The sequence below is a fragment of the Erpetoichthys calabaricus genome, chromosome 4, assembly GCF_900747795.2.
Source record: "Erpetoichthys calabaricus chromosome 4, fErpCal1.3, whole genome shotgun sequence".
Lineage (NCBI taxonomy): Eukaryota > Metazoa > Chordata > Cladistia > Polypteriformes > Polypteridae > Erpetoichthys > Erpetoichthys calabaricus.
The window spans coordinates 137,204,915-137,219,511 of NC_041397.2; the positions used below are offsets into that span (position 1 = coordinate 137,204,915).

At 39.1% G+C, this 14,597-nt stretch overlaps 1 protein-coding gene across 2 annotated transcripts in view; it reads right to left on the reverse strand.

Annotated features, from left to right (window-relative positions):
• tbc1d23 (TBC1 domain family, member 23) overlaps positions 1 to 14,597 on the reverse strand; it is a 138,544-nt gene that overhangs the window by 33,861 nt on the left and 90,086 nt on the right. For both annotated transcript variants that reach the window (XM_028799836.2, XM_028799835.2), the window contains exon 12: positions 1,245 to 1,287. In XM_028799836.2, coding sequence (XP_028655669.1) covers positions 1,245 to 1,287 — 43 coding nt within the window. The remainder of the gene's footprint in view (positions 1 to 1,244; positions 1,288 to 14,597) is intronic.

Below are 14,597 nucleotides of genomic sequence, written 5' to 3' on the forward strand. Positions count from 1 at the left end.
TGCATGCACAATGTTTAGGTGCAACCTGGAAACATCAATATTGTATGTAGTAAGATAAGAGCTTATGATTTGTATAGTGCCATTTAGAAGACATGCATGGGAAGAAAAAAAAGTCGTCAAGCAAGCGCAGCACTTAAAAATTGTATTTACTGCATGTACAAAGTAGTGTCATTCATGAATCTACATAAGAAACATGCAAAATTGTCTGTGGTTTCTAAAACACATTAAATGCAGTCAATAATAAAGTTTTCCTTTTTTTCCCAAAGCTATGGTTTCTTTATGGACTGAGAGGCCAGAAGAAGTCCTGTTTTCTACCATCTTTTTATAATATCAAGAAAAACACACTTATTCACAGTAGTTCACAAATTAAGAAACTGATCTTTAAGTATGTTTACTGATCTTTAGTGTTTTTCCCTCATTTTGATTTTTTTGCGATACTAGAATTGAGAGCAACTTACAAATAATCTGTATAAGGAATTTTTGAGTGTTTATCAGAAAACTATTAAGTTAATAATGGACACTAGACAGACTATTTCCACAAGTCAACCATCATCCCCAAGTTATACCAGATAATGCAACCAGCAATGAAACCAGCCATGAGAAGATACATATATATTCTGCCAAGAAAATCTTGGTGGTGCTTTTAAAAATCTACACTAAATACCTATTGGTACTGGAAATACTCTGGCAATCACAGTACACAAGTAAGGACATTCTTCACTTATTAACTAAACATTAAATAGAGTTCCTACTCTGAATAAGGTTTGTGTAATTGTTAAATGTACTATCAAAGCATTCATTTGATCATCTGCTGCGCACTCATAGAAGTACAAATTCAAATGTTGACCAAAGGTCAACCAAACGTTTTAATTTTTTTTTGAGTTGGTAGAAGTGTATTCATCTGTTCTGGTCTTAAGAAAGGCAGAATGCTTTGACTGAGATATACACACTTTTCAGTGTAAGGGGTATATGTAAAAGTGTTGGAACCCCAATAACAGAAATTTTAATGAAACTACAATATTTGTTTGTATATAAATCTTAGAATGATTAGCCTCTAGTCATAAGAATAAAGAAAGAGTATACAAAAATTCAATATGCACAGCAGGAAAATGCCTTGCACATACCAAAAGCATCTGAAATAAAATCTGCTGTCATTTTAATCCTACAACAGACCTACTGTAATTCTATAATTAACTTCTTTATATTAACCAAGCAAGTCTTAAAATGTTATCTTTGTAACTTACCCATAAACCCTCCTTTACAAATGCTGACATACTCCTTATTTTTCTGAAATAAAAGCATGTTAAGAATTAGAAAGTTTTCAACATCTACTCATCAGAAAAAATACTGATGCACATCAAATATTACCATTTTATTTAGAATTTAAAAGCTAATTATAAATTTGCTTAATTCAATTACAGCAACTTAACATATATTGCCAGCACTCCGTAATTGCACAAAATTCCCAGAATTATTCAAAGAAAATCTGTTAAAGAGAATTCCATTCAATTTAGTTTTTTTTGGTATAGCTCACTTCACTGAATTCATGCACAAAGTGCCATGAGAAGTTTTCTGGTAAAACTCAAGTGTAAATTTTACAAATTACTAAAGAAAGAATTAGTACATATAAAGACACAGATTTGTTTAAATACATGGAAAAACAAAGTAGTATGAAACTGAATAGCATGAATAGAACCAACAATATCTGCCCATTAATTAATTGTTGAACTATGTCCACCTAACAAAAGGAGGAGAATACAAAAACTCCAGTGAGCACCATCCCTGCAGAAAACAAACTTCTGGGAGGTCCATGGTTAATTGTACAACAGGAAGTTAAGGACAAAATGAGACACAGTCTCAGTCCTACAGAGCTAGGCCAACTAGACTTCCACCTCACCCCCTCTTGAGCTTTCTATAGTAGAGTCTAATCTGATGACAGAATCTTTCCATCCCATGATTTGAAAGGCTCCTGTTATCTCAGATAACATTTGATTAATTAATTTCAACATTAAAAGTCTTCTCATATTGTTAAAAATTCTTAGTGTTTTTCAAAGATAACAGGATTACTCCATTATCCTTTAGCAAGAAATAAAATGTGCACTTCGTTCTACTGCTAGAGCTCTAATGATGCACAATACAATTCAAGGCAGGTTGCAAACCCTAATTAACAAACAAAGCACATTGTTAAGTGTTGTTAATTTAAGAAACACTAACAAACTAATAATTAAACAAGCTGGAAAATGTATGCATGGCATAACATTAATGTGCGTTCAACAACTAAGTTAACTATTATGAAAATTGGAGCATTTAACATTTTACCACCTTAGTCAATAAATGATTACATTTTTCTTTATTAAATATTTTTGCACCGATTAGTCATATTCAAAAATAACAGTGACAATAGAACATAATTACATATGCTAGAAGACTGGATTACTTTATAATAGCACTTCACAATGGAGTTAAAAGCAGAGCACAAATATGTCTGTGATGGCCCAATAGCCTTACAGACAGGAGATTCTAATTCAAGTGATGTGAAAATGGGACTGATTGATGAATGTTAGCAGTGGAAGGTCTGTGCTACCAGAATTGGAAAAGTACCGAAAAACAAAAATTTTAAAAAGGTGCAATACGACCACTTTGGAATTTTCAGTGCCTGGAAGGAAACATCAGCTTTCCTGTCAATCCCCCACCTGCCATCCTCCATACTTGCTATTACAACTTGTGGAAAAACATCCATGTCATCAACTTCATTAAACATAACTACATGCTTCAACATGAAAGGAGCTTCACGGGAGAATTATTGCTTCAACGTGACCTGGACTTCAAAGGAGAACTATTGCTTTGACATGCTCAGGAGTTCATGGGGACACCCTTTATTGTTTTCATGTGATTGGGACTTCAAGGAGAAAGCCTATTTATTTCTTCAATGTGATTAGGACTTCACAGCTGACAAGATAGGATGGGAGGCTAGAGTAATATTAGGGGGTTTTAGAGTTTTTCCTAATATGCATCAGAACCATTTTGGTCCCAGTACTAAGGTCTGAATGCTGATATCGATACTGAAATCAAAATTTTAGTACCGATCCAATACTAGTCTATGACTATCTATGGTTGTTTTAATGAAGATAAGATTTTTGAAATAATATTCTATAGAGTAGTATCAAATAATTAGCTAATAAAAAATAACTTTTAAAACAAATGACCAATATTAGTATAAAATAATTATCAATACCACCCTATAAAAGTATCTGAAATAAGTTCCCCATCTAGCTAGTGATATTAGTGAAAACAGTAATTCTTTACAGTAATTCATTTTGCTTGCGGAACTGCCAGTCTACAGTCAACAAAGCAGACTTAATTCACTGGTGAGGGTATGAGGGCAGGTATCCTTACGTCCAAGAGCTAGAGATTCATGCTCCTTGGTAATGTAAGCAACTTCACTACTTTTGAGTACCATGCATTTAATAATAATACATTTTATTTATATAGCGCCTTTCCCATGCTCAAGGCACTTACAGAATATAATAAAGAACGGCAGCATATACAGTATACAGCATTGTACAAACCAGATAAATAAATAAAGACGATTAAGACAGTGAATTCTGGGGAAAAAAAAAAAAAAACAGACAACATAATTGATGGCCTAGTACACACACACAGGTTACATTAGCATCTTGACAGAGAAGTAAACTGAGAGAAGGTTAATAAAGTCAAGTAGATCTAAAAGCCTTCCTGAACAGATGAGTTTTGAGTTGTTTTTTAAAATAATTCTTGGAGTCAGCTGATCTAATCAATTTCGGTAGGTCATTCCAGAGTCTGGGCGCTATACAGCTGAAGGCCCTGTCACCCATGGAGTGTAGATTAGTGTGGGGTACAACAAGATTGCCAGAATCAGAGGACCTTAGTGGGCAGGCAGGCACATAGTGATGGAGTAGGTCACTGATGTAGTTTGGTGCGAGGTTATTTAAGGCTTTGTAGGTTATTAGTAGGATTTTATAATCGATTCTGTAAGACACAGGGAGCCAGTGAAGACGGAGCAGGATGGGTGTGATGTGCTCGCTGCTGCTGGTTCGAGTAAGGACTCTTGCAGCTGAGTTTTGAATAAGCTGGAGCTGTGATAGAAGATTAGAATGGGCACCTGCCAGTAGGGAATTACAATAATCAATGTGAGATGTGATAAAAGCATGGACAAGTTTCTCAGCATTAGAGAAGGACAGGAAGGAGCGAACACGGGATATGTTACGGAGGTGAAAGTAAGAAAGTTTCTTAATGTGATTTATGTGGGCAGAATAAGAGAGGGAGGAATCAAAAATGACATCAAGATTTTTTTTACAGTAGAGGCAGGTCTGATGAGATCACCACCAAGATAGACTGGGAAGGAGCTCATTTTATTAAGTTGCATTTTAGTCCCAATTTGCAGGAGTTCAGTTTTATTGCAATTTAATTTTAAATTAAATTTAATTTACTGTCTCATTTCCAATTAACATAAACATTATTGTTATTTATCACCCCAAAGTTTTGCTCAAGACCTTCCCTGATGAGCTGGATGGACTCTTCCCTCCCAGATGACGGCAGTCCACTTTTATTTCTCAGTGAGCTGAACATCCACCTGGACAGCCTTTCTGCTGCTGAATTTCTTGCTCTTCTTTCCTCCTTCAACGTCACACAACTCCACATCCCACTGACTCACAAGACTGATAATCTGCTCAAACTTGTTCTCTCATGCAACTGCACTCCCGCAAACGCAACTGTCACTCCTTTACACACGTCTGACCACTACTTCATTCAGTTCTCTCTGCTGCTTCTCTCTTTTCACTCTTCTCCTCCCCGTACTGTATCCTTCCACCATCACCTCAGCTCCCTCTCTCCCACCAATTTCTCTTCCATAGTCACCTCTGCTCTCCCTCCCCCTGACCACTTTTCTCTTGACACCAATACTGCCACAGACACCCTATGCTCGACTCTGCCCTGAAAATGTTTGTTCTCTTTCTTCCAGGCCTGCACACGAAAGACATTCCTGTTCCTGGCTCTCTGAAGCACTCTGCAATCAACTTACTGAGCTCAGGACAGCCAATAGGAAATGGAGGAAATCAGTCCCTTCTTGTATCCTTTTCTTCTGCCACCATGAACACTAAGGTAAGGTCCTATCTGACCAGAATTAACAGCTCCACCGACACATGCTATCTGTTCTCCACATTCACCTTCCTTCTTAACCATCCTCCCCTAACCTCCTTGACTGCTGATGACTTTGACACCTTTTTTCAGGATATGGAGGCTGCTATCAGTAGTCAGTTCTCACTGCCACTTATTATTCCTCCTCCCAAACATCACCCAACATTCTCTCCACTCTCTGCCACTGTTTCCAACCTTTTCTAACCAATCATCCTACTACCTGTCCACTTGACCTACCCCCCTCAGATCTCCTTTAGGCCATCTTCCCCTCACTCATCTCTGCAATTACACACATCATTAACATCTCACTCAGCTCAGGAACATTCCGTACCATATTCAAACACACTAATAAACCCATTCCTCAAAAAACCAACACTCAATCCATCTCAAGTTAAAAATAACAGGCCTGTCTCTCTCCTTTCCTTTTTTATCCAAATTACATGAACATGCTGTTTCTACCCAGGTCTTTCTTTAAGTACAGAATGGACTGCTCGATACTAACCAGTCCGGTTTCAAAAGGAACTACTTGACTGAGACGGCTCTACTGACTGTGGTCAACCAGCAACGATTTGCTAGAACTACCAACCACTGATATTTTCACAACGAAAACGAGAAATAGAACTAAAAATATTATTTTTCGTTTAACAAGAATGAGAACAGAAATTAAGGCAAACAGAGAAACTAAAACTAGATAAAAATAAAAATCAGTGATATGTGAGCGAACTAAAACGAGAACGAAAATTGAGTAAAAACAAAACAAAAAAAAAGCGATAGCATTTTCGTTCAGTCCGGTTCAGTCGTGCAGAAGGGCTGTTTGTAGGTCGCCTTGAGCATTCAGTTACGTTGTGCTGTTCACTATGTGGTGATTTTGTTACTTGGGTTTACTATAGTCACGTAGCGTAACTTCAGTAAAGGACCGTTGTTTGTTTGTTCAGCACATTTGGCTTGTCGGGTTGAAGCAGTAAGCACATGTGGTTGACGATGGCTAGTTTTGCACAGATATTTGCGGGTAGAAATCGAGTAAGTAACATGTGAAAATAATTACAACGCAGATGATAATAAAAGCAACTATAGCGTGCAAGAAGAAGAAAAGAGTCTTGGAGTTTCAGTGCAGGACCAGTACTTAGTGGAGTACCATGACGATTGATCGACAGATAAACTTTATTAATCCCAAGGGGAAATTCACATACTCCAGCAAAGTCATATCAGGGCAATAGAGTGAAGCTGCACACTGCAATACCTCTGAAGTCAAAAAAAACAACTAATAATAATAACATAAAATAAATGTGTCCACTGGTCTGTGCTATAAACTTGTTTTCTATATGATTCCAATAATTTTTATCATTTTTTTAGTCAAAATCACTGAATTGGCGCATTTCCTGTTCAAATACAGGGGAGAAACTTGAGATGCGGCACTTTCGAGACTCACCTCAACCCGGACTGCACTGTCGCTCACACACTGGGTTGATGCATGCAATTGAAGCATGCCTGTTGCTATCTCTCTGTATGTCACCAATATAATGTTTGCAGACACGTTTATTATACACCCTGACATTCCACAGTCTGGCTAATATCTTTAATGAATGTGTGTGACATATCTAGTCTTGCTTGATCGACCATAAAACCGCAGTGAAAAGGCACATGGCGAGGCAGATGGTTGTTCTTCTACGCAGAGGCTCTAGGTGCCAATAAGTTAGTGATATCAGAAAGTCACGTGCACTGCAGCGGTCCGTTTATTTTTATTTATTATTCCAACTGACTGCCAAAATGGAAGATTAAGACTTTTAAAACTAAGTGAAGACAAGAAGGACTTTTATAAGAAAGTGACGGAAATTTTCATGGAGGATAGGCTCATGGGATCCACTTACAAATAAAGATAAGACCATAAACAGTTTTCAATTTTATGAAAAGTGGGATCAGACTAAGAAAAAAAACCCAATAATTAAAAACTAAATTTTGACTTAAAAATATTTTTTAGTTTTTCTTGTTATCCTTTTATTGGACAGTCGGTGCTATATTGATTAAAGCATCAGAATTAAAAGCTTTTAAAAACAAATATTTCAATTAAGGTCAAAATTAAAATCTGTGTTTTTTGTTCACCACTCTGTACTTTCATTTGTATTGAGTGAGTATTAATTGAGGAATTGCAACGGCAAATTTAGAACACATGGAAGGTGCGGAACAAATGCGCCCTCTCTTGCTGCTATAAATATAACGTTCTTTCTTAGCCAAATATGTACCTTACCTGTATGTGTGTGTAAAGAATGCCGATGAGATATGAAACAAACATTAGTCAATGTGTATGCTTCCAGCTGTATAGTGAATAAGCTACTCTTTTGGGTTCATATATTTGTAAATCTGACTCTGAAGGGAGTCAGTGCCTCACCAGCTTCAGTACTGACAGCAGAAATTGTCAACATACAGTCTGCTAGCGCCAGAACCTTGTCTGTGCACATGCATTACAGGCATTAGTCGAGCGAGTATTTTCATTGTGTGCAACGGACTTCGTTGCAACATTAAGAAATCTCTCGAAATGCGTGCTTGTTTAAAGCTTAACAGTAACATGTTTACAAAGAATAGTTTCTTGGGTTAAAAGATTTTATCTTGTTGACTGTACTCATTAGGCCACTTAATCTGTTTGCTCATTGATAGTCAAGTTGTGTTTAATGGCATTATGAACGGTGAGTGTATTTTGTTGACTGAAACATAACTTTTTTTTTTTTTGTTCTTTATTTCGCCTTATACAATTTCTTGTATTAGGAATTTGGTAGTTTTCGCATACCCCTTGGGGTCAGAGCGCAGGGTCAGCCATTGTACAGCGCCCCTGGAGCAATTACAGGTTAAGGGCATTGCTCAAGGGCCCAGCAGAGTAGGATCTCTTTTGGCAGTGACGGGGATTCGAACCGGCAACCTTCGGGATACCAGCACAGATCCTTAGCCTCAGAGCCACCACTCCGCCCCAATTAGCATTGAAATATGTGTACGCCAGAATTTGTGGAAAAAAAAAAAAAAAAAAACTAAAATTGTACTATTATGTAAAAAGACCAGAACTAAATAAAATAAAAACTAAAATTTTAAACACAGAACTAAAAAAAATATTAAAAAATTTGGACTCCACTGAAAATGAGAACGAAATAAAAATAAAAATTTTATAAAATAAAATAAAAACTATAATATCAGAGCTGAAATATCACTGCTACCAATATGTCAGCAGTCCTGACCCTTCAAGACCTCTCCTCTGCCTTCAACACAGTCAACCGCACACTTCTTCTTGCCACCCTCTCTGACCTCAGCATAACTAGGGATTGCTCTCAGATAGTTTGAATCTTACATTTGTGGCAGATCCTAAAGTGTATCCTGGCGAGGAGAGCTGTCAAAGGTGCATCAGGCATGCATGGGGTGCCCCAAGGTTCGGTGCGGGGTTCTCTACTTTTCTCTCTGTATACCACCTCGCTGTGCTCTATCATCCAATCCCTTGGGTTCTCTTATCAGTACTTTGCTGATGATACACAGCTGTACCTGTTGTTCCCTCTTGAACTCAACACAGTATCAGCTAGAGTCCCCGCATGTCTTACTGATATCTCAACTTGGATGAAGGACCACCATCTACAGCTCAACCTGGCAAAATCTGAGCTTCTTATGTTCCCAACCAGCCAGTCTGTTCAACTCCCCATCTCTGTACAGCTTGGCTTAATATCGCTAGCACCTGCCAAGTCAGTATGAAACCTTGAGGTGGTGATTGATGAGCAGCTATCCTTTTCTGACCAAATTCTTGCTGTTTCTCATTCATGCAAGTTCACACTTTACAGCATCCACAAGATCAGACCTTATATGACAGAATATGCAATGCAGCACAACCTCTGGTCCAAGCTTTGGTCTTGTCATGTCTGAACTACTGGAACTCACTTCTGGCAGGACTACAACATATGCTATCAAGCCAATGCAATTGGTCCAGAATGCAGGAGCCTGTCTTTTATTTAACCAGTTGAGATGGACACAGGTCACTCCTCTCTTTAGCTCTCTACATTGGCTCCCTGTAGCAGCACACATCAAGTTCAAATCCATAATGCTTGCCTACAGAGTAGTCAATGGGTCAGCACCTGGTATATGGAGACACTAGTGAGGTACTATGCTCCTTCTCACCCACTCAGGTCTGCCAGGGAACAGCACCTGGTAATTCAGGTTCTGCATGGTATCAAGTCTCAATCTAGACTTTTCCTGAACAGTTCCTAGCTGATGGAGCAAGACGCTCACCTCCATTCACCTCTAATCCCTGCTGACTCCCTTAGTGTATTTAAGAAGTAATGGAAAACCCATCTGTTCCGTAAATATCTGTCTAATTTATTGAAAAAAAAAAATGCTCTATGATCTTTCATACTTTTCGCCGATTTACTGTTACATTAAGTTTAATTGCTTCATTGACTGTTAATCTAGGTTAGTAAATTTATTAGTTATTAAATCTTTTCACTTGTAGCAATCAACTTTTGTTACCTTTCTTACTACAGTTGAACAAACAGCCTCCAGCCTAATGATACTCTATTATATTTACCTCATTTGTAAGTCGCTTTGGAAAAAAGCTTCTGCCAAGCAAATAAATGTAAATGTAAAATTATATAAATAAGTGAGACCTAATAAAGTAACTGGTTTATTGTATAATGGGAAAACCAAACATGACAGTAATCTTAATATTTTAATTTCACTGAAGTAAAATAACTCTTTGGGTACAGATAAAGATTAATGTGTGGTCAGTCTATTGTGTATTATACTTCTAAGTAATCATCACCAACCAAACAGCAGTACTGTTCTGTCCTTACTATTAGTGGCCAGCCTGGTCTGATCTTCTGCCTGCAGATCAACTGCAATTCTATTTACCGGGGCATCTGTAGGATTTGCAGGGATCACGGTCTTAGCCCATTCTGTAATTACTGAGTGCTGTTACACATGGGAATAAAAAACCTGAAGAGTGGGGTTTTATGTAATCTATACAAGAATATAAAATCAAAGAGCAGGGTTTGTCCCCGTTGGGGTTTCACATGAGTTGTATGAGTATCTTAAATAAATAGTATACCATTAATCAGGGGCTATGTTGTATACAAAGGGCAAGAAGATTACGAGCTGGCTGTGATTGTTTGTGTATATCTAGGACTCAAAGAACAGGGACTACCCCACCTCTCGACTCTGCTGTCTATTTCCAAAATCATGATATGTTTATGTCAGTTAGGACAGCTGCACCTTTCCCATGTAATTAATCAATTAAAGCATCATTTAGATGCAGATTGACAAAATTGGTCCTTTATAATAATAACCTGTCAAATCTATATATATAATTCACTAAGCCGGGAGACAAGTAGCCACCCATGGAAAGCACGGCGGAAGGGGCGTGGATTCACTAAACCGCCGACAAGTAAGACGCCAACGGCGCGCGCAGGAAGGAGCCACGCCCACCAACTCTTAGACCATTGGATACGCCAAAAAAAAATCACAGAGCCACGCCCACCAACTCGGATGCGACGCTTCGGAAAACATGCCGTCATTTCTGATTGTCTGTGCCACAGTCCACTTGCAGCTCTGAGCCACGTTGACTTTTCATTAGTCAACCTCAGTGGAACCTTGGTTCACACAGAGGCAGCGCCAGAGAGAGACAGAGGCACACACAGGCAGTGCGAGAGAGAGAGCCGCGCACACACAGGCAGCGCCAGAGAGACAGAGGCACACACACACACACACAGACGCAACGCCAGAGAGAGACAAGCGCACACACAGGCAGCGCGCGAGAGAGAGCCACGCACACACACAGAGGCAGCGCCACAGAGAGACAGAGGCACACACAGGCAGCACAAGACAGAGCCGCGCAATCCTTTAAAACTGAAGTTAAAACACAATGAAGGAAGCAGTCTTTAAAAACCAATAAGCCCTGTGCCTCTTTTTCATTAGCGTCTCACCTGCTTCAGGCTCTGCAACAGTCGAGACGCTCTCTCTGCAGCTGACCTTCTCTGTGCCTGACTCCACTACTGTCAGTCGCCTGATTAAAAATGGCCTTCTGAAGGGGAGCTATGGACCCGCTATACCAGAGGAACACATTGCCTTCGAGCCTGCTCTCGCTCACTCTAACGTACCAGCTTTCTCTCTCTCTCTCTCTCCTCACTCGCTCACACACTGCACAGGGGAGAAATGCCCGAAGCACGAGTCTACCCGGAAACCGTTTCAGCCACACATCCACGCCTCTCGCTACACTGTGAGTGCGATGATTATTTATTTAAAAATGGTCTTTTGAAAGGGAGCTGTGGACCCGCTATACCACAGGATCACCTGTGACATTGCCTTCACATTGTTTTCCTTTTATTTATGGTCCTGTTGAGCAGATCAGACACCCAGGCAAACAACACTGAATAATCAATAGCTGCAACTACTTTGCCCGCCCCCACTCCTCACCTGAGTCGGTTTCGTCTCTGTTCAGCAGTGTTTGCCAAACTCGGTCCTGGTGAACCCCTGTGGCTGCAGGGTTTTGTTCCAACCAGATTCCTAATCATTAATGCCGGTGAAACTCATCCGGGATAAGTCGGTTTTTCAAACGCAGCCGTGTAGCAGATTAGTCTAGCAGGATGTAATAATCCGAGATGAATGCGTGCCCTCGCGCTGAGTGAAAAGCCAATATATATTGAGTCTACAAAACATGATCAGCAAGTCTTTGATAGGCTGCAACAAAATGATGAAAGAACGGGCGCATTTTTTTCACACAAGCTGAGTGGGTGGGTGTTAGTTAGTTAATTAGCAACTCGAAGGATTTCAAGATATAATATACACAAGAGGTAAAACTGCAAAAGCGGCCCAAACCAGAAAAGACGGCTGACAAATTAAACGCGTGTGCATTGTACTTACTGAAAGCAGCGTTACGGATTTTGCAAATGTTCATTTTTTTCCCTCTGCTTAAAAAACATTGAAAAAGCGGCGCGGATTGATTTGCAGCGTGTAAAACAGTTTGTTTGTTTGTCGCGGATAATTTGCTATCCACACAGGGAGGAACCGGGAAGCGAACCCACAATCTTCCACTGTCTCCTTACTGCAAAGCAGCCGTACTACTACAGCGCCACAAGGTAGTTAAAGAATGCACCGGGCTACATGTTCATTTTTTCCCCTGTGCTTAAAAGATATTAAAAAACTGTTTCTCAACTGTGACTCCGGAACAACTCAGTACGCGAAAAGCGGCCAGAATCGCAAACAACAATGAAAACTCTACGTGACTCACAGATAGTGATGGGCTGCTCGATACTCAGGTTTCGACACTGTGTCAAGCTTTCGAAGCACTGCAGATTTTAATACTTGATCGAATAATGACATCTGTGATTTAAGGATTTCACATTTTCTTTCTCAAATGTGCTTACCTATATCATGGCAAAGTACAGGGATAAACCTTTATTTTCTGTCTACTCCGTTTTAATTAAGACAGACCAAAGAAAACATTTAAGGCTATTAAATGTAATCTCAAGAAAAGATCAGGGTTAATTATAATACTAATAACAGGAGCGATTATAATGATACAGTGCAAAAGTAAATACTAATTGAAAGAGCCGGGAATCCATGAGTGAGGCGTCTTATTTTGTTTAACTCTTGCTATCGTATAGTGCATTCTGCCTGTTGGCGTTAGTTATATTTATATTTTTTAGACATCACACACTACAAGCTGCTGACGAACCCTTCTCTTCGTTGTCAGTCTGTAGCTACGAAAAAATAAAAGCAATACGACTTTTAACAGACGTCATTGAAGTGTATCATAAGTTTCTGTAACGTTAATGAAAATGGCCAGGAGGTGTCACGAGAGAGGTGAGTGTCAAATGCTTCGAAGCTTCGATACAATTTCCGACACAATTGCTTCAAACGTGTTGATGCTTCGTGAGGCTTCACTCCGCCCATCACTACTCACAGGTTACTGAACGAGAAATCAGCAGACTAGCATGACGGATGGGGCGTAATGGGCGTCCTTCCCCTCTCCTCCGGATTTTTCAAATGTTAATTTTTTCCCTGTGCTTAAAAATCATTAAAAAAGCGGCCCGATTATGCGGCGTATGGTACGCCGCGGGTTGGCTAGTACTGTATATTTTATGTTGCTTTTCACTATCTATTTCTGAAGAAGATGCTTAAAAAAAATCCTAATGGTTAACTTAGCTAATGCAGAAGGAGAAGGGTGCTCCTATGTGAGCTGTGTGGACTCTTCCTAACAATCTTACTCACTTGCATTAGGTATCTGAGTGGTTGTCAGACAAGCACAATAGGAAAATATACAAAATATTTATTGTTTCACTAACACTTTTGTCCAAGGTAGCTGCAGATACAATTGGTTACACATCTTCTGTTTTTAGAATTGGAGCACAGGCAGGTGAAATTATCATGGTCATATAGTGTCAGTAGCAGGATTTGAACAGACGACCTTAAGTCCTAGGTCCAAAGATTTAACCACTACACCACATAGGCATATAAGTTCAAGGAGGTAAAAGTGAAATAGCAAACTAATTCGTAGTTGAAGCTGCACAGAATGTTCCTCCTTTTTAGGATGGATGAGTTCACAAATTTTCCAATGCTCCTTAATATGGGATTTTGAAATTTCAAAACTTTACACAATGCGATCTGTTTGAGATATCTCAACAAAAACTGAATTGTGTTGACACATTTCTTTGAAGAATAAACAAGCAACATTTGAACAAAATTGGTCCACAGATAGCCAAAATGTTTCATGTGGACACATGGATGGATGGACAGAGAGACAGATACAGTATGTGTCAATAGGTGCTTTGCATATTATATGCATATGCACCTAAAAAAGAAAGTGTGCACTAAAGTATTAGCATCAATTATCATCTCTGAAAATGTATATTATTCATGATACACACTCATTATCACAAAAAAGTATAAAAAAAAAGGTAAAAATGACTGAACACTGTCAACTTGCACAAAAAAAAATAAAACTGATTTCATTATTCATTTAGAATATTCATTCAGTGAGAATGTGGATTCTATGCAGCCTTGTCTGTGCTTTTACTGTTATCATCAGGTGCATTTACTAATTCATGTGTTTTGAGGTTGAAAGAATTGCCAGCTATGTGCATGAGCTTCAGAAAGGAGCGTCAGAAACATGACAGTGTGCATGGATGCAGCGGCCTCTTCGGCTCCCATGTGTGGCGCTAATGTTTGCGTTAATGTCCATCCTGGCATTTCCAGGAATGCTGGTCCTTTTCGCTTTAGTTAAGGTTGCAATATTCTTATGGCTTTGGACTTAATGAACACACACGGAGGTGCCTACTTTGCAACAATTTTTACACTATTGAAAGAGAGGCTATGTGATCTAGGACTGCTATACAGACCAAGTTCCACCACGGTGATATGTAACTGTACTGCTGGGGCTAGGGGGTTAAACCTCTGGTGAGGTG